This window comes from Abramis brama (genome assembly GCF_963993115.1).
Source record: "Abramis brama genome assembly, chromosome: 13".
In the NCBI taxonomy this organism is placed as follows: domain Eukaryota; kingdom Metazoa; phylum Chordata; class Actinopteri; order Cypriniformes; family Leuciscidae; genus Abramis; species Abramis brama.
Window position 1 is genome coordinate 5,142,591 of NC_139975.1, and position 19,520 is coordinate 5,162,110.

The window sequence follows — 19,520 nt, forward strand, 5'->3', positions numbered from 1 at the left end:
TATATTGACTTTCAGAACATATATAGGAAAAATGTTTGAAGATGAAACGCGTGTAAAAATAGTAAGTTTGCGATGCAAACCATTTAGAGTATTAAGCAGCATGTGTGTTTTGGAAAATGTGTCACCTCGTGCCAAAATAAAATTTCCTTTTTCTTTTAACCTGTATAGGGCAATATAAACTTTATAATTCCAACAATGTGGGGGAAAAGAAATATGAGACGTTTCATGTCTGATACGCCGTGACAAATATCTGCTATTTGGACGGGCGGTGTTCAGTACCACGAACAGCTCCAATTCCACTTTAACAATAAACCATGTAGAACAACGCTTGCCCACTATGCAATAAATACACAAGTTCCATGTTTTATGTGCACTCTAAAAAAAACTACAAATATTTTATATACTAAAAAAATTCTACCCAAATAATTAAGACTTGACAACAGAGAGGATGCCAGTTAGATATGTACATCGAAATCGGAGCAAAGACTTAATTCACCAATAAAACAAAACATGTTGCCTATTAACTTATCTTACCTTCTCTTTATTAGGGAGTGTTTGTGTTCTGGTAAAAGTGTCTCCTCCATTAATACTGATCAGTTCTGCATCTGCAGGCGGAAATTGCGCGGGGAAAACCACTACGTCACTCTTCAGTGTGTCCGAGCTAAAACACACGTCATACTGCTGAGTAGCTTTGGAGTAAGACCAGCTCCCGTCAGGGTGTGTGGTGATCATCGGGGCGCTGTACCTGCCCAAACTGCCGTCTGTCCTGTGGCATTTTACAGCTATCAAACTGATGAGGCTCAGTAAAAAGATGACGGACACACACACAATGGCGATCAGCAAATACAGATTTAAATCCGAGAAACTCTCCTCCTTTATCGGCGCATGTCTGAATGGAGTCTTGACGTCACCTGCGCTTTCAACAACCACAACATCGATAGACACAGTCGCTGACAGTGAGGGCTCTCCGTTATCACAAACCAAAATGACCAACGGGTGAGTTTTCAGGTCATTGTCACTCATTCTCCTCTTAGTCCTGATCTCCCCGCTGCTGGTTCCGATTCGGAACAGAGTGTTTCCTTTGGGTTCAGAGATGTGGTAAGACAGCAGCGCATTGTAACCAGAATCTGCATCTACAGCCCTGATCTTGGCCACAAAGTAGCCCGCGTCAGCAGAATAGGGAATGTTCTCAGTGTTAACGGAACCGAGCTCGGAATAGGGCGCGAGAATCCCGGGACTGTTGTCATTCTCATCCAGGATAAAAACATTTACAGTCACGTTACTGCTGAGAGGAGGAACACCAGAGTCTGTGGCCTGAACCTTAAACTGAAATGTTTTGATCTCCTCATAGTTAAACGACTGTAAACTGTGTATATCTCCACTGTCAGAGTTTATGTTGATCATGGATGTTACCGGACCGCTTTTAGAGCTTTCTAGCAAAGAATATGTTATCCGGGCATTATCACCTACATCAGGATCTAAAGCAGATGCTGTATGAATAACAGCTCCAATCTGACTGTTCTCTTTCACATAGACATTAATGACGGGCTCTGGAAAGCGCGGCGCGTTGTCATTCACATCAGAAACGTGTACAGCAATGACACTGGTGCTGGAGAGAGGCGGAGTCCCTTCATCAGTAGCTGTGATGGTCACGTTATACACGGACGCACGCTCTCTGTCTAGAGGTCCGTTAACAACTAAAGTATAATAATTCTTGTACGAGTTCTGAACTTTAAAAGGAACAGATCCCTGAATCTTTAAGGTTACCTGTCCGTTTTTACCAGCATCATTATCAGTTACAGTTATCATTCCAACCATTGTGTCAATCGGAGCATCTTCTTTTACAGTATTAACCAACGATGTTACAGAGATTTTTGGAACATTATCGTTAATATCTACAATTTCCAGTAGCACTTTACAAAGAGACGCTCTTGGTTTATGCCCTTTATCTTTCGCCTGCACGCGGAGCTCCACAGCATTTTTTCTTTCATAATCCACATCACCTTTCACCGTAATCTCGCCAGTTTCCGGGTGTATTGAAAATGAATCGACGTTTTTATCATTATTGTGGTTAACTAAAGCATAAACAATCTGACCATTTACGCCCTCATCTGGGTCGCTGGCCTGAACTGTAATAATGGAAGTACCCGGCGGCGCATTTTCATTTACGCGAGCTTTATACAACGGTTTACTGAAAACAGGAATGTTATCGTTTACATCTTCAACATTTACTATTATCTGCATTGTTCCTGATCTTGGAGGTTTTCCTCCGTCTACAGCGGTCAGTGTGAGCTGGATCACAGGCTGTTTCTCTCGATCTAAAGCTTTCTGCAGCACTAACTCAGCAGAAACACTCTGATCTCCTCCGCCCTGTACATCCAGAGAAAAGTGTTCATTTGGACTCAGCTTGTAGGTCTTTACTGAATTACTGCCCACATCTGCGTCAAACGCGCTTGTTAGAGCGAACTGCTCCCCTGGAAAAGCTGATTCAGAAATATTTAGGGTTGTCTTTGAGGTACGAAATATTGGTGGATTATCATTAATATCTAGTACGTTTATCTCAAATCTATATATATTCAAAGGGGAGTTAACAATTGCTTCCAGAGGTAATGAACACTTCACATTCTGTTCGCATAGCTCCTCTCGGTCTATTCTCTCCTTAACGTGAAGAACACCAGTCTTTATATTCAAATCGAAATACCTTCCGTTGTTCTCCGACACAATTTGAAATCCACGTCTTTCAATGTCCTGTAGATTCAAGTTAAAATCCTTAGCTAAATTTCCAACTGCCGTGCCTGGGTTTGCCTCCTCTGATATGGAATACACAATCTGCCCATCTGTAAAAATCCCAAAGCGAAGAAAGACACCGAAAAATATCCACGATTTGAAAATACGTCCTTCTGTTAAAGCCATTTTACAAAATCACTGTTACGCAAGTTAAATCACTGAAATCCTCCCGCATGTCTGTAAAACGTTTCCTGCTAAATCCACGAGTGGACTGTATCCGAGGACAATGGCGGACGACTAACAAAGCCCTTATGCAGGACGAACGAAGAAGGAAAATAAGGAGGAGCCTCGCCATGTCATGAAAGCTCACACAACAGTCAGATACTGACATCGCGCGGACGAATTTGACCATCACATCAACAAATCAAAAGCAATATTCTCTTTTTTAAGTGATCATAAAATGTCAAATAAATAAACTAATTATATCATTACTTCTATAAATAATCAAACAGAATACAATAGTTATATATAAAAATGGTTTAAAACTGTTTCAAATGTATGGCAAATAAACGAATTATTTAAAATGTCAATTAAAATATTACCTGAACACCATAACGACTCACTAAAATATATTGACTTTCAGAATATAGGAAAAATGTTTGAAGATGAAACGCGTGTAAAATGAGTAAGTTTGCGATGCAAACCATTTAGAGTATTAAGCAGCATGTGTGTTTTGGTAAATGTGTTACCTCATGCCAAAAGAAAATTTCCCTTTTATTTTAACCTGTATAGCGCAATATAAACGTTATCATTCCAACAATGTAGGGAAAAAAAGAAACATGACATGAGACGTTTCGTGCCTGATACGCCGTGACAAATATCTGTTATTTGGACGGGCGGTGTTCAGCTCCAATTCCATTTTAACAATAAACCATGTAGAACAACGCTTGCCCACTATACAATAAATACACAAGTTCCATGTTTTATGTGCACTCTACAAAAAAACACAAATATTGTATATACAAAAAAAAAAAAAAAAGTCTACCCAAATAATTAAGACTGACAACAGAGAGGATGCCAGTTAGATATGTACATCGAAATCGGAGCAAAGACTTAATTCACCAATAAAACAAAACATGTAGGCTATTAACTTATCTTACCTTCTCTTTATTAGGGAGTGTTTGTGTTCTGGTAAAAGTGTCTCCTCCATTAATACTGATCAGTTCTGCATCTGCAGGCGGAAATTGCGCGGGGAAAACCACTACGTCACTCTTCAGTGTGTCCGAGCTAAAACACACGTCATACTGCTGAGTAGCTTTGGAGTAAGACCAGCTCCCGTCAGGGTGTGTGGTGATCATCGGGGCGCTGTACCTGCCCAAACTGCCGTCTGTCCTGTGGCATTTTACAGCTATCAAACTGATGAGGCTCAGTAAAAAGATGACGGACACACACACAATGGCGATCAGCAAATACAGATTTAAATCCGAGAAACTCTCCTCCTTTATCGGCGCATGTCTGAATGGAGTCTTGACGTCACCTGCGCTTTCAACAACCACAACATCAATAGACACAGTCGCTGACAGTGAGGGCTCTCCGTTATCACAAACCAAAATGACCAACGGGTGAGTTTTCAGGTCATTGTCACTCATTCTCCTCTTAGTCCTGATCTCCCCGCTGCTGGTTCCGATTCGGAACAGATTGTTTCCTTTGGGTTCAGAGATGTGGTAAGACAGCAGCGCATTGTAACCAGAATCTGCATCTACAGCCCTGATCTTGGCCACAAAGTAGCCCGCGTCAGCAGAATAGGGAATGTTCTCAGTGTTAACGGAACCGAGCTCGGAATAGGGCGCGAGAATCCCGGGACTGTTGTCATTCTCATCCAGGATAAAAACATTTACAGTCACGTTACTGCTGAGAGGAGGAACACCAGAGTCTGTGGCCTGAACCTTAAACTGAAATGTTTTGATCTCCTCATAGTTAAACGACTGTAAACTGTGTATATCTCCACTGTCAGAGTTTATGTTGATCATGGATGTTACCGGGCCGCTTTTAGAGCTTTCTAGTAGAGAATATGTTATCCGGGCATTATCACCTACATCAGGATCTAAAGCAGAGACTGTATGAATAACAGCTCCAATCTGACTGTTCTCTTTCACATAAACATTAATGACGGGCTCTGGAAAGCGCGGCGCGTTGTCATTCACATCAGAAACGTGTACAGCAATGACACTGGTGCTGGAGAGAGGCGGAGTCCCTTCATCAGTAGCTGTGATGGTCACGTTATACACGGACGCGCGCTCTCTGTCTAGAGGTCCATTTACAACTAGAGAATAATAATTCTTGTACGAGTTCTGAACTTTAAAAGGAACAGAACCCTGAATCTTTAAGGTTACCTGTCCGTTTTTACCAGCATCATTATCAGTTACAGTTATCATTCCAACCATTGTGTCAATCGGAGCATCTTCTTTTACAGTATTAACCAACGATGTTACAGAGATTTTTGGAACATTATCGTTAATATCTACAATTTCCAGTAGCACTTTACAAAGAGACGCTCTTGGTTTATGCCCTTTATCTTTCGCCTGCACGCGGAGCTCCACAGCATTTTTTCTTTCATAATCCACATCACCTTTCACCGTAATCTCGCCAGTTTCCGGGTGTATTGAAAATGAATCGACGTTTTTATCATTATTGTGGTTAACTAAAGCATAAACAATCTGACCATTTACGCCCTCATCTGGGTCGCTGGCCTGAACTGTAATAATGGAAGTACCCGGCGGCGCGTTTTCATTTACGCGAGCTTTATACAACGGTTTACTGAAAACAGGAATGTTATCGTTTACATCTTCAACATTTGCAATAATCTGCATTGTTCCTGATCTTGGAGGTTTTCCTCCGTCTACAGCGGTCAGTGTGAGCTGGATTACCGCTTGTTTCTCTCGATCTAAAGCTTTCTGCAGCACTAACTCAGCAGAAACACTCTGCTCTCCTCCGCCCTGTACATCCAGAGAAAAGTGTTCATTTGGACTCAGCTTGTAGGTCTTTACTGAATTAATACCCACATCTGCGTCAAATGCGGTAGGTAGAGCGAATTGGTCCCCTGTAATAGCTAACTCCGTAATATTTATTGTTGTCTTTGAGGTACGAAATGTTGGTGGGTTATCATTAATGTCTAGTACGTTTATCTCAAATCTATAAATATTCAAAGGGGAGTTAACAATTGCTTCCAGAGGTAATGAACACTTCACATTCTGTTCGCATAGCTCCTCTCGGTCTATTCTCTCCTTAACGTGAAGAACACCAGTCTTTATATTCAAATCAAAATACCTTCCGTTGTTCTCCGACACAATTTGAAATCCACGTCTTTCAATGTCCTGTAGATTCAAGTTAAAATCCTTAGCTAAATTTCCAACTGTCGTGCCTGGGTTTGCCTCCTCTGATATGGAATACACAATCTGCCCATCTGTAAAAATCCCAAAGCGAAGAAAGACACCGAAAAATATCCACGATTTGAAAATACGTCCTTCTGTTAAAGCCATTTTACAAAATCACTGTTACGCAAGTTAAATCACTGAAATCCTCCCGCATGTCTGTAAAACGTTTCCTGCTAAATCCACGAGTGGACTGTATCCGAGGACAATGGCGGACGACTAACAAAGCCCTTATGCAGGACGAACGAAGAAGGAAAATAAGGAGGAGCCTCGCCATGTCATGAAAGCTCACACAACAGTCAGATAAGATACTGACATCGCGCGGACGAATTTGACCATCACATCAACAAATCAGAAGCAATATATTCTCTGTTTTAAGTGATCATAAAATATCAAATAAAAAAATAAAGTGTAATTATATCATTACTTCTATAACTAATCAACCAGAATAAATATAAACATTGTATAAAACGGTTTCAACTGTATGGCAGATAAACGAATTATTTAAAATGTCAATTAAAATATTACTTGAACACCACAAAGACACTCAAAAATATCTTGACTTTCAGAACATAGGACAAATGTTTTAAAATGAAACGCATGTAAGGAGAGTAAGTCTGAATCCATTTACAGAATTAATCAGCTTGTGTTTTGGTAAATGTATCTATCACCTCATGCCAAGAAAAAAAAAAAAAAAAAAAAAAATATATATATATATATATTATTTTTCTTATATATATATATATATATATATATATATATATATATATATTATTTTTATTTTTTTTAATTTTTTTTAACCGGTATTGCGCAGTATAAACGTTATCATTCCAACAATGAGGGAAACAAAGATTCGTGTCTGATACGCCGTGACAAAAATCTGCTATTTGGACGGGCGGTGTTCAGTACCACGAACAGCTCCAATTCCACTTTTACAATAAACCATGTAGAACAACGCTTGTCCACTATGCAATAAATAAACAGAACACGTGTTTCACGTGCACTCTAAAAATTTTTTTTATTTTAAATGTCCTACCCAAATAATTTAGACTGACAACAGAGATGATGACAGACATGTACCTCGAAATCAGAGCAAAGACTTAATTCACCAATAAAACAAAATATGTATAACTTATCTTACCTTCTCTTTATTAGGGAGTGTTTGTGTTCTGGTAAAAGTGTCTCCTCCATTAATACTGATCAGTTCTGCATCTGCAGGCGGAAATTGCGCGGGGAAAACCACTACGTCACTCTTCAGTGTGTCCGAGCTAAAACACACGTCATACTGCTGAGTAGCTTTGGAGTAAGACCAGCTCCCGTCAGGGTGTGTGGTGATCATCGGGGCGCTGTACCTGCCCAAACTGCCGTCTGTCCTGTGGCATTTTACAGCTATCAAACTGATGAGGCTCAGTAAAAAGATGACGGACACACACACAATGGCGATCAGCAAATACAGATTTAAATCCGAGAAACTCTCCTCCTTTATCGGCGCATGTCTGAATGGAGTCTTGACGTCACCTGCGCTTTCAACAACCACAACATCAATAGACACAGTCGCTGACAGTGAGGGCTCTCCGTTATCACAAACCAAAATGACCAACGGGTGAGTTTTCAGGTCATTGTCACTCATTCTCCTCTTAGTCCTGATCTCCCCGCTGCTGGTTCCGATTCGGAACAGATTGTTTCCTTTGGGTTCAGAGATGTGGAAAGACAGCAGCGCATTGTAACCAGAATCTGCATCTACAGCCCTGATCTTGGCCACAAAGTAGCCCGCGTCAGCAGAATAGGGAATGTTCTCTGTGTTAACGGAACCGAGCTCGGAATAGGGCGCGAGAATCCCGGGACTGTTGTCATTCTCATCCAGGATAAAAACATTTACAGTCACGTTACTGCTGAGAGGAGGAACACCAGAGTCTGTGGCCTGAACTTTAAACTGAAATGTTTTGATCTCCTCATAGTTAAACGACTGTAAACTGTGTATATCTCCACTGTCAGAGTTTATGTTGATCATGGATGTTACCGGGCCGCTTTTAGAGCTTTCTAGTAGAGAATATGTTATCCGGGCATTATCACCTACATCAGGATCTAAAGCAGAGACTGTATGAATAACAGCTCCAATCTGACTGTTCTCTTTCACATAAACATTAATGACGGGCTCTGGAAAGCGCGGCGCGTTGTCATTCACATCAGAAACGTGTACAGCAATGACACTGGTGCTGGAGAGAGGCGGAGTCCCTTCATCAGTAGCTGTGATGGTCACGTTATACACGGATGCGCGCTCTCTGTCTAGAGGACCGTTTACTACTAGCGAATATTTATTTTTGTAAGTATTTTGTACTTTGAATGGTACAGAATCGCGTATCTTAAGAATAACAGCACCGTTTTTAGCCGCATCCCCGTCTTTAACAGTTATCAACCCCACCATTGTATCCGCTCCAGCGTCCTCTCTCACAGTTTCAGCGAGAGATGTCACTGATATTTCAGGTATATTATCGTTAATATCGATAATTTCAATTAAAACTTTACAGTGAGCCACTCTTGGGTTTGGGCCTTTATCTTTTGCCTGGACACGTATTTCAGTTGCAGCATATTCTTCGTAGTCTATATTGCCTTGGACAGATATCAAACCGGAAGTGGAATCTATAGCAAATGGCATTGTGTTTTTGTTAGAGTCATGATTGAGAAGAGAATAAACTACTTCACCGTTCAGACCCTCATCTAAATCATTCGCATGAACAGTTATAACTGATGTATCATGTGGCGCATTCTCACTCACACGAGCTTTATAAAGTGATTTACTAAATACCGGAATGTTATCATTTGCATCCTCAACATTTACGATTATCTCCATTGTTCCTGATCTTGGAGGTTTTCCTCCGTCTACAGCGGTCAGTGTGAGATGAATTAAAGGCTGTTTCTCTCGATCTAAAGCTTTCTGCAGCACTAATTCAGCATACACACTCTGATCTCCTCCGCCCTGTACATCCAGAGAAAAGTGTTCATTTGGACTCAGTTTGTAGCTCTTTATAGAATTACTGCCCACATCTGCGTCAAACGCGTTCTGTAATGGAAACCTATCCCCTGGCAAAGCCAGCTCTGAAATATTCAGATATTTTTTCTCGGAGGCAAATGCAGGTGCATTATCATTTATATCTAAAACGTTTACTTCAAAACGGTACATATTCAACGGAGAATTTACAATGGCCTCCAGTTCCACCACACATTTTAAGCTTCGTCCGCATAGCTCCTCTCTATCTATTCTGTCTTTAATATGAAGTGTTCCCGTCTTTCGATTTAGGTCGAAATATCTCTCATTCTGACCTGAAACGATACGAAATCCCCGAAGCTCCAGATCGTCTAAATTCAGGCTGAAGTCCTTTGCTAAATTCCCGACAGTTGTCCCCGGTTTTGCCTCCTCCGACACGGAATACATAATCTGGCCATTAGAGAATTTCCAAATGCAAAAACATACAATGAGAAAGATCGACGTCTTTTGTCGTTGTCGCACCATTGTATCTATATTCCGTAACCATAGCCGTTTGAAAACAAACAGGTATTTCCAGAGGCAAGCACAAAACTGTGAATCTCTATCAAACACAGACCGAAGACTGGAGAACAAAGCGCTCCGCAAGAAACAAAACACTCCCCAAACAGGGAGGAGCTTTGCAAAATGATGAACATAGAAATGTGTAGAGTCATAGTGACATCTTGTGGAAAAAGCTAAAATAAAATATACGCATGCTGTACAGCGGGATAAAAAATTTGACTGCAGTTACAGAAATATTTTCAATAATATACTGAGACTTTTCTTTCTCTCAAATCAGCTGAAAAGTGAATTATGATTAGGGCACGTTTTATTATCTTTTTTTTAATAAATATTTTTGTTTATTTAAAAAAACGTTAAATTATATATATATATATATATATATATATATATATATATATATATATATATATATATATATAATTATTATTATTATATTATTATTTTATTTTTTATAGCCTATATATGCCCATTTTTCGTCCTTTTAAGTTTATCTATTGTATATGTATATATAACTATAACTTAAGGGGGACTAATAATTCAACCTAAAATTAAATAAAAACATTAAATACCACTGCAAGAAGGGACACCACCCTGTCTCGCAAAAAGGAAATGAGATACACTTCAGGACCTCGGACAGTTACAAGAGTGGCTACAAAACCATCAGCACAGAGCGCAAAACACAATGAGCAAAAATCAATACAATCAATTAAATTAGCTGATCAAGGAAATGCACATAAATGGAATTATAAAAGAACATGAGGCCACGAAGAGGAGTAATGCTCTGAACAGTACAAAACCCAATATTTCATATTCTTAGGCATAAATAGTTTGCAACTTAGTGTCATTAAATGCTAATATCTTACCTTCTCTTTATTAGGGAGTGTTTGTGTTCTGGTAAAAGTGTCTCCTCCATTAATACTGATCAGTTCTGCATCTGCAGGCGGAAATTGCGCGGGGAAAACCACTACGTCACTCTTCAGTGTGTCCGAGCTAAAACACACGTCATACTGCTGAGTAGCTTTGGAGTAAGACCAGCTCCCGTCAGGGTGTGTGGTGATCATCGGGGCGCTGTACCTGCCCAAACTGCCGTCTGTCCTGTGGCATTTTACAGCTATCAAACTGATGAGGCTCAGTAAAAAGATGACGGACACACACACAATGGCGATCAGCAAATACAGATTTAAATCCGAGAAACTCTCCTCCTTTATCGGCGCATGTCTGAATGGGGTCTTGACGTCACCTGCGCTTTCAACAACCACAACATCAATAGACACAGTCGCTGACAGTGAGGGCTCTCCGTTATCACAAACCAAAATGACCAACGGGTGAGTTTTCAGGTCATTGTCACTCATTCTCCTCTTAGTCCTGATCTCCCCGCTGCTGGTTCCGATTCGGAACAGAGTGTTTCCTTTGGGTTCAGAGATGTGGTAAGACAGCAGCGCATTGTAACCAGAATCTGCATCTACAGCCCTGATCTTGGCCACAAAGTAGCCCGCGTCAGCAGAATAGGGAATGTTCTCAGTGTTAACGGAACCGAGCTCGGAATAGGGCGCGAGAATCCCGGGACTGTTGTCATTCTCATCCAGGATAAAAACATTTACAGTCACGTTACTGCTGAGAGGAGGAACACCAGCGTCTGTGGCCTGAACTTTAAACTGAAATGTTTTGATCTCCTCATAGTTAAACGACTGTAAACTGTGTATATCTCCACTGTCAGAGTTTATGTTGATCATGGATGTTACCGGGCCGCTTTTAGAGCTTTCTAGCAAAAAATATGTTATCCGGGCATTATCACCTACATCAGGATCTAAAGCAGAGACTGTATGAATAACAGCTCCAATCTGACTGTTCTCTTTCACATAGACATTAATGACGGGCTCTGGAAAGCGCGGCGCGTTGTCATTCACATCAGAAACGTGTACAGCAATGACACTGGTGCTGGAGAGAGGCGGAGTCCCTTCATCAGTAGCTGTGATGGTCACGTTATACACGGACGCGCGCTCTCTGTCGAGAGGTCCATCTACCACTAGAGAATATTTATTCTTATAGGTATTCTGTATGCGAAAAGGTGGAGAATCGCGTATCTTTAGAACAACTGCACCGTTTTTTCCACCGTCTGCGTCTTTAACGGTAACCAGTCCCACCATTGTACCAGCAGTAGCGTCTTCTCTCACCGTTTCAGCGAGAGATGTGACGGAAATTTCAGGTACATTATCATTAACATCAACAATTTCAACTAAAACTTTACAATGACTAGCCCTTGGTTTTTGGCCTTTGTCTTTTGCTTGGACGCGAATTTCTACGGCATTGCTTGCTTCGTAATCAATGTCCCCCACAACAGAGATGAGGCCACTGACAGAATCAATGTTAAAAGCGTTAGCAACATTGTCATCATCACTGCGTATCATTGAATAAATAATTTCTCCGTTCAAGCCCTCGTCAGCGTCTCTAGCGTGGACCGTGACAACAGAGGTGCCTGGAGGCGCATTTTCCATAATTCGTGTTTTGTAAAGAGATTGGCTAAATACAGGGATGTTATCATTCACATCCTCCACATTAATAATAATTAGTGATGTTCCTGATCTTGGAGGTTTTCCTCCGTCTACAGCAGTCAGTGTGAGCTGGATCACCGCTTGTTTCTCTCGATCTAAAGCTTTCTGCAGCACTAACTCAGCAGACACACTCTGCTCTCCTCCGCTCTGTACATCCAAAGAGAAATGCTCATTCGGGCTGAGCTTGTAGCTTTTCACCGAATTACTGCCCACATCCGCGTCAAACGCACTTGGTAAAGTAAATCTCTCGCCAGGGAAGGCTGATTCCACAATATTTAGTTCTGTCTTTGGAGACTTGAAAGTAGGAGTGTTATCGTTTATGTCTAAAACATTCACCTCCAGTCGATACATGTTTAATGGGGAGTTAACAATGGCTTCTAATTCCAAAGAGCATTTGCTGCTCCTTCCGCACAACTGTTCCCTGTCTATTCTCTCTTTGACGAGGAGAACACCACCTTTCAAATTAACATTGAAATACCTCTTATTTGGGCCTGAAACGATCTGAAACCCACGAAGCTCTAATTCCGGAAGATTTAGGTTCACATCCTTTGCTATATTTCCCACTGTGGTTCCCGGATCAGCCTCCTCTGATATTGAATACACAATCTGTCCATCGGTAATATTCGAAATGGAAAACGCTGCAATAAAATACATCCACGATTTAAATCCTTGTTTTGCCATTTTCATAATTCCTTTAAAATATCCGTTTCATCCATGCGGTAATAATCACTACAACGCCGTAATTCCTCACTGCTCCTGCAAAAACAGAGACACAGTAATGTGGCCTTTCACGAACAAAAGCATCACGTGATAAACCGAACCCTCCCTTAACCGAGGAGGAGCTTTACAGCCGAGGTAAGAGAAAATCTCGGTCTCTGACGACACCGCGCGGACAAATTGAGGCAAAGTAGATAATAATTCAGTGAAAAGACAGCCATTGTCTAAAAGTGCCGTAAATGTTTTTCAAAATTAATATTGTAGTCATATTATTTGACATTAATATTAATTGATGATTAAAATCTATACCCAAACCTAACTGTATACGGTTTCATGGTTGTATGTTTTGTCAGTGCACATTGCACACACAAAAAAAAAAAAAAAAAAAGAAAAGAAAAAAGAAAAAGAAAAGAGAGGACAATTAAATTTCGTTACTTTGAAAAGCTGTACTATACGTGCCATTTTTTTCTCCTGATAAGACTTAATATCTCCCATCATGGCGTTCGGACGCGAGGTGTTCAGTACCACGAACAGCTCCAAAAACATTTTAAGAATAAACCAGATCAAGTAATGCAATGTCCACTGTGCAGAAACTTAAACCTGCACTCTAAAATAATAAATAATCAAGACAACAGAGAGGATGCCAGTTAGATATTCTGCTCAAAATCGGAGCAAAGCCTCATATTGCCAGAAATAAAAAAAGAAGGAAATAAAATAAAATAAAATAAAAACTAAGTATTATCTTATCTTACCTTTTCTTTATTAGGGAGTGTTTGTGTTCTGGTAAAAGTGTCTCCTCCATTAATACTGATCAGTTCTGCATCTGCAGGCGGAAATTGCGCGGGGAAAACCACTACGTCACTCTTCAGTGTGTCCGAGCTAAAACACACGTCATACTGCTGAGTAGCTTTGGAGTAAGACCAGCTCCCGTCAGGGTGTGTGGTGATCATCGGGGCGCTGTACCTGCCCAAACTGCCGTCTGTCCTGTGGCATTTCACAGCTATCAAACTGATGAGGCTCAGTAAAAAGATGACGGACACACACACAATGGCGATCAGCAAATACAGATTTAAATCCGAGAAACTCTCCTCCTTTATCGGCGCATGTCTGAATGGAGTCTTGACGTCACCTGCGCTTTCAACAACCACAACATCAATAGACACAGTCGCTGACAGTGAGGGCTCTCCGTTATCACAAACCAAAATGACCAACGGGTGAGTTTTCAGGTCATTGTCACTCATTCTCCTCTTAGTCCTGATCTCCCCGCTGCTGGTTCCGATTCGGAACAGAGTGTTTCCTTTGGGTTCAGAGATGTGGTAAGACAGCAGCGCATTGTAACCAGAATCTGCATCTACAGCCCTGATCTTGGCCACAAAGTAGCCCGCGTCAGCAGAATAGGGAATGTTCTCTGTGTTAACGGAACCGAGCTCGGAATAAGGCGCGAGAATCCCGGGACTGTTGTCATTCTCATCCAGGATAAAAACATTTACAGTCACGTTACTGCTGAGAGGAGGAACACCAGAGTCTGTGGCCTGAACTTTAAACTGAAATGTTTTGATCTCCTCATAGTTAAACGACTGTAAACTGTGTATATCTCCACTGTCAGAGTTTATGTTGATCATGGATGTTACCGGGCCGCTTTTAGAGCTTTCTAGTAAAGAATATGTTATCCGGGCATTATCACCTACATCAGGATCTAAAGCAGAGACTGTATGAATAACAGCTCCAATCTGACTGTTCTCTTTCACATAAACATTAATGACGGGCTCTGGAAAGCGCGGCGCGTTGTCATTCACATCAGAAACGTGTACAGCAATGACACTGGTGCTGGAGAGAGGCGGAGTCCCTTCATCAGTAGCTGTGATGGTCACGTTATACACGGACGCGCGCTCTCTGTCGAGAGGTCCATCTACCACTAGAGAATATTTATTTTTATAGGTGTTCTGTAATCCAAACGGAAGGGAATCAATTATTTTCAATTTTACAGATCCATTTTCACCAGAATCACTATCTTTTACTGTAATCAGACCGACCATTGTCCCTTTTGGTGAACCTTCCTTAACAACATTAACAAGAGACGTTACAGATATTTCAGGAATATTGTCGTTAATGTCCATTATTTCGACCAATACTTTACAATGAGCTGCTCTTGGAGTCGAGCCTTTGTCTCTGGCCTGAACACGAATTTCAATAGCATTGTTTGACTCGTGGTCTAATTTACTCTGAACTGTTATTTCACCAGTCACTTGATTAATTGCGAAAGATTCGATGTGTTTATCATTGACATGTTTTATGAATGAATATACTACCTCTCCGTTGATCCCTTCGTCCGCATCACTCGCATGTACTGTAATAACGGAAGTTCCAATGGGAGCATTTTCTGGAATTCGCGCTTTGTAAAGGGACTTTGTGAAATAAGGAATATTATCGTTTACGTCTATTATATTAGCAATTATATTTATTGTCCCTGTCCTTGGAGGTTTTCCTCCATCTACAGCGGTCAGTGTGAGCTGGATCACAGGCTGTTTCTCTCGATCTAAAGCTTTCTGCAGCACTAATTCAGCAGACACACTCTGTTCTCCTCCATTCTGTACATCCAGAGAAAAGTGTTCATTCGGACTCAGCTTGTAGCTTTTTACTGAATTACTGCCCACATCCGCATCATCAGCACTTGGTAACGCATATTTTTCACCTATAAATGCCGCCTCAGATACATTTAATTGTAACGACGAGGAGTGAAATGTGGGAGAATTGTCGTTTATATCTAATATATTTACTTCAAATCGGTACATGTTCAATGGCGAATTAACAATGGCCTCCAATTCTAAGGCACATTTTAAGTTGTGTTCGCATAGCTCCTCTCGGTCTATTTTCTCTTTAATTTGCAGTATTCCCGTTTTCATATTTACATCGAAATACCTCTTGTTGGGTCCAGAAGCGATCTGAAATCCACGGTGTTCCAGTTCTTGCAAATGAAGGTTTAAATCTTTGACTATATTGCCAACGGTAGTCCCAGGACTGGCCTCCTCCGACACAGAAAACACAATTTGCCCAGAAAACATCCTCGGAAGGAAATAAAATACAGTCAGATATATCCACAATATATTTCGTTCCTTTAGTGAATTCGCCATGATCCGTCAACACCACATCCAGAGGACAAACTAAACACATTCGCACAATGTTGTAGTAAAATAAACCATGTACTGCGCTGCGAATCAGAAATCCTCTATTGTGGCTTCTCACGAACAAAGCACTGCTCGAGCTCAAACGCCCTGCCCCAAAACAGGGAGGAGTCTCTAAGAGAATAATAAAAATAGTAATAATTTCAACGTAGGTCGCTGATGACACCTTGTGGATGTACATAGCTAGTGTGGAACTGAGAAAAATATATGTATATTGGAAGGCTAAATATGTTTTAAGTGCAATGGACAAAGTCTGTCTGAACCTGTACTGTTGAACGTGAGCGACATTGTCTCTTTGTGAGACATTTTTGCTGAGCATGAGTTGAACAAAACTAAAGGAAACACATTGTAATTAAAAAAATTGATAAAAACATCAACCTCCAAATGCAAATATTATAAAATGGTAACTGGATAAAAATAAATCCAATAAATCAGTGTAAAATACTAAAATACTTTATAATTCTTTAATATATATTTGTGTGTGTGTGTATATATATATATATATATATATATATATATATATATATATATATATATATATATGATTAATAATATAATATTTATTCATGAGGAAAATTAGTGTGGCATGAGTTTAAAAAGCCAATAGACACAAACGCTCATGTAGTTTACATGCTGCAATTAAAAACAGGCAAACCGCAATTACTACATAAAAACAAGTGCTAAAATTACTAAACAAATAAAGCCATCTGTAAAATTCATGATCGTAATGTCTTTTAAATTAATAGTCAGTGATATCAGCAACACGGACAGCACAAACTACAGGGGGAAAACTCCTGGCAAAGAGCAAACACACACTAAAAGATTTAGCTTATATATGGAATGAGAATCAACCTGCCAGCAAGCCACCTAGTAAAAGTCAACAATTTAATAACGATTTTGAATGTCTTACCTTCTCTTTATTAGGAAGTGTTTGTGTTCTGGTAAAAGTGTCTCCTCCATTAATACTGATCAGTTCTGCATCTGCAGGCGGAAATTGCGCGGGGAAAACCACTACGTCACTCTTCAGTGTGTCCGAGCTAAAACACACGTCATACTGCTGAGTAGCTTTGGAGTAAGACCAGCTCCCGTCAGGGTGTGTGGTGATCATCGGGGCGCTGTACCTGCCCAAACTGCCGTCTGTCCTGTGGCATTTTACAGCTATCAAACTGATGAGGCTCAGTAAAAAGATGACGGACACACACACAATGGCGATCAGCAAATACAGATTTAAATCCGAGAAACTCTCCTCCTTTATCGGCGCATGTCTGAATGGAGTCTTGACGTCACCTGCGCTTTCAACAACCACAACATCAATAGACACAGTCGCTGACAGTGAGGGCTCTCCGTTATCACAAACCAAAATGACCAACGGGTGAGTTTTCAGGTCATTGTCACTCATTCTCCTCTTAGTCCTGATCTCCCCGCTGCTGGTTCCGATTCGGAACAGATTGTTTCCTTTGGGTTCAGAGATGTGGAAAGACAGCAGCGCATTGTAACCAGAATCTGCATCTACAGCCCTGATCTTGGCCACAAAGTAGCCCGCGTCAGCAGAATAGGGAATGTTCTCTGTGTTAACGGAACCGAGCTCGGAATAGGGCGCGAGAATCCCGGGACTGTTGTCATTCTCATCCAGGATAAAAACATTTACAGTCACGTTACTGCTGAGAGGAGGAACACCAGAGTCTGTGGCCTGAACTTTAAACTGAAATGTTTTGATCTCCTCATAGTTAAACGACTGTAAACTGTGTATATCTCCACTGTCAGAGTTTATGTTGATCATGGATGTTACCGGGCCGCTTTTAGAGCTTTCTAGTAGAGAATATGTTATCCGGGCATTATCACCTACATCAGGATCTAAAGCAGAGACTGTATGAATAACAGCTCCAATCTGACTGTTCTCTTTCACATAAACATTAATGACGGGCTCTGGAAAGCGCGGCGCGTTGTCATTCACATCAGAAACGTGAACAGCAATGACACTGGTGCTGGAGAGAGGCGGAGTCCCTTCATCAGTAGCTGTGATGGTCACGTTATACACGGACGCGCGCTCTCTGTCGAGAGGTCCATCTACCACTAAGGAATATCTGTTTTTATAAGTATTCTCTAATTTAAATTTTACCGAGTCTTTTATTTTAAGATGCACTACACCATTTTTACCAGCGTCGCCATCTTTTACTGTGATTAATCCCACCATTGTACCTGGAGACGAATCCTCTCTCACTTCATTTAGCAAAGACATTATGCTTATTTCTGGTACGTTATCATTTACATCAATTATTTCGATTAAGACTTTACAATATGATGCTCGTGGATTTTGTCCTTTATCCTCGGCCTGAACGCGAATCTCAACTGCAGGAGATTCTTCGTAATCTACTGGGCCTTTGACAGTTATTTCGCCAGTAACTGGATTGATTGAAAAAGCGTTTACACTGTTATCATTATCATGATTTATAAACGAGTATATGACTTCGCCATTAAGACCCTCGTCTGCATCTTTTGCGTTCACTGTGATCACAGAAGCACCGATAGGTGAATTCTCTGCTATTTGCGCTTTATAAAGTGGCTTGTCGAACACAGGAATATTATCGTTCACATCTACTACATTAACTATTATCTGTGTCGTACCAAACTTTGGAGGTTTCCCTCCGTCTACAGCGGTCAGTGTGAGTTGGATTACCGCTTGTTTCTCTCGATCTAAAGCTTTCTGCAGCACTAACTCAGCATACACACTCTGCTCTCCTCCGCTCTGTACATCCAGAGAAAAGTGTTCATTTGAGCTCAGCTTGTAGCTTTTTACTGAATTTACTCCAACGTCAAGATCGAATGCACTTGGTAATGCAAATTTCTGCCCAGGGTATGTCAGTTCAGAAATATTAAGATATAGTTTTGAGGTGCGAAATCCCGGTGCATTGTCGTTAACATCTAAAATATTTACCTCAAATCTGTATATGTTCATTGGTGCAGTAACAATGGCCTCCAACTCTAAAGCGCATTTAGAGCTCCGACCACACAGCTCCTCTCTGTCTATCTTTTCTCTAACAAAGAGAACTCCATTCTTTGCATTTAGATCAAAATATCTTTTGTTGGGCCCTGTGACGATTTGAAATCCTCTTCTCTCAAGGTCTTGTACATTCAGGTTTAGATCCTTTGCTAAATTTCCTACCGTGGTCCCGGTGTTCACCTCCTCCGACACAGAATAAACAATCTGCCCGTCTGCGTAATTCCAGTTATTCAAGAAAAACACAATAAAGATCCATTTAAAGCACCAGAGGTCATCTGTTATGTCCATATTTCCTCCCGTTAGTAAGACTGGCGGTTATACAAGAAAAACATAATTTGTATATTCCATAACAGGCTTACTGCT

The 19,520-nt window shown here is 40.8% G+C and overlaps 5 protein-coding genes across 13 annotated transcripts in view; all 5 read right to left on the reverse strand.

Annotated features, from left to right (window-relative positions):
- LOC311095147 (protocadherin alpha-C2-like) overlaps positions 1-19,520 on the reverse strand; it is a gene marked incomplete at its 5' end in the record, with an annotated part of 196,375 nt that overhangs the window by 52,666 nt on the left and 124,189 nt on the right. For 2 of the 9 annotated variants that reach the window (XM_084133523.1, XM_084133531.1), the window contains one exon: positions 13,727-16,195. The exons of the other annotated variants lie outside the window; for them this stretch is intronic. In XM_084133523.1, the coding sequence (XP_083989649.1) occupies positions 13,727-16,105 (2,379 nt within the window). Of the gene's footprint in view, positions 1-13,726; positions 16,196-19,520 lie in introns of those variants that run through there. 9 annotated transcript variants of the gene reach the window in all.
- Positions 283-2,985, reverse strand: LOC311095162 (protocadherin alpha-3-like). Its single transcript, XM_084133567.1, has one exon. It carries the CDS (start codon positions 2,911-2,913, stop codon positions 526-528), a length of 2,388 nt encoding a protein of 795 aa, XP_083989693.1. The 5' UTR covers positions 2,914-2,985; the 3' UTR covers positions 283-525.
- LOC311095161 (protocadherin alpha-3-like) lies at positions 3,495-6,349 on the reverse strand. Its single transcript, XM_084133566.1, has one exon. It carries the CDS (start codon positions 6,264-6,266, stop codon positions 3,879-3,881), a length of 2,388 nt encoding a protein of 795 aa, XP_083989692.1. The 5' UTR covers positions 6,267-6,349; the 3' UTR covers positions 3,495-3,878.
- On the reverse strand, positions 6,959-9,650 carry LOC311095172 (protocadherin alpha-3-like). Its single transcript, XM_084133577.1, has one exon. The coding sequence runs from the start codon at positions 9,589-9,591 to the stop codon at positions 7,291-7,293; it is 2,301 nt and encodes a 766-aa protein (XP_083989703.1). The 5' UTR covers positions 9,592-9,650; the 3' UTR covers positions 6,959-7,290.
- LOC311095181 (protocadherin alpha-3-like) lies at positions 10,163-13,617 on the reverse strand. The gene has a single exon (XM_084133580.1). The coding sequence runs from the start codon at positions 12,942-12,944 to the stop codon at positions 10,557-10,559; it is 2,388 nt and encodes a 795-aa protein (XP_083989706.1). The 5' UTR covers positions 12,945-13,617; the 3' UTR covers positions 10,163-10,556.

Excerpts from the sequence above, each read along its gene's own strand:
- LOC311095161 (XM_084133566.1), bottom strand. The coding sequence starts at position 6,266 with ATGGCTTTAACAGAAGGACGTATTTTCAAATCGTGGATATTTTTCGGT.
- LOC311095181 (XM_084133580.1), bottom strand. The coding sequence starts at position 12,944 with ATGAAAATGGCAAAACAAGGATTTAAATCGTGGATGTATTTTATTGCA.
- LOC311095162 (XM_084133567.1), bottom strand. The coding sequence starts at position 2,913 with ATGGCTTTAACAGAAGGACGTATTTTCAAATCGTGGATATTTTTCGGT.
- LOC311095172 (XM_084133577.1), bottom strand. The coding sequence starts at position 9,591 with ATGTATTCCGTGTCGGAGGAGGCAAAACCGGGGACAACTGTCGGGAAT.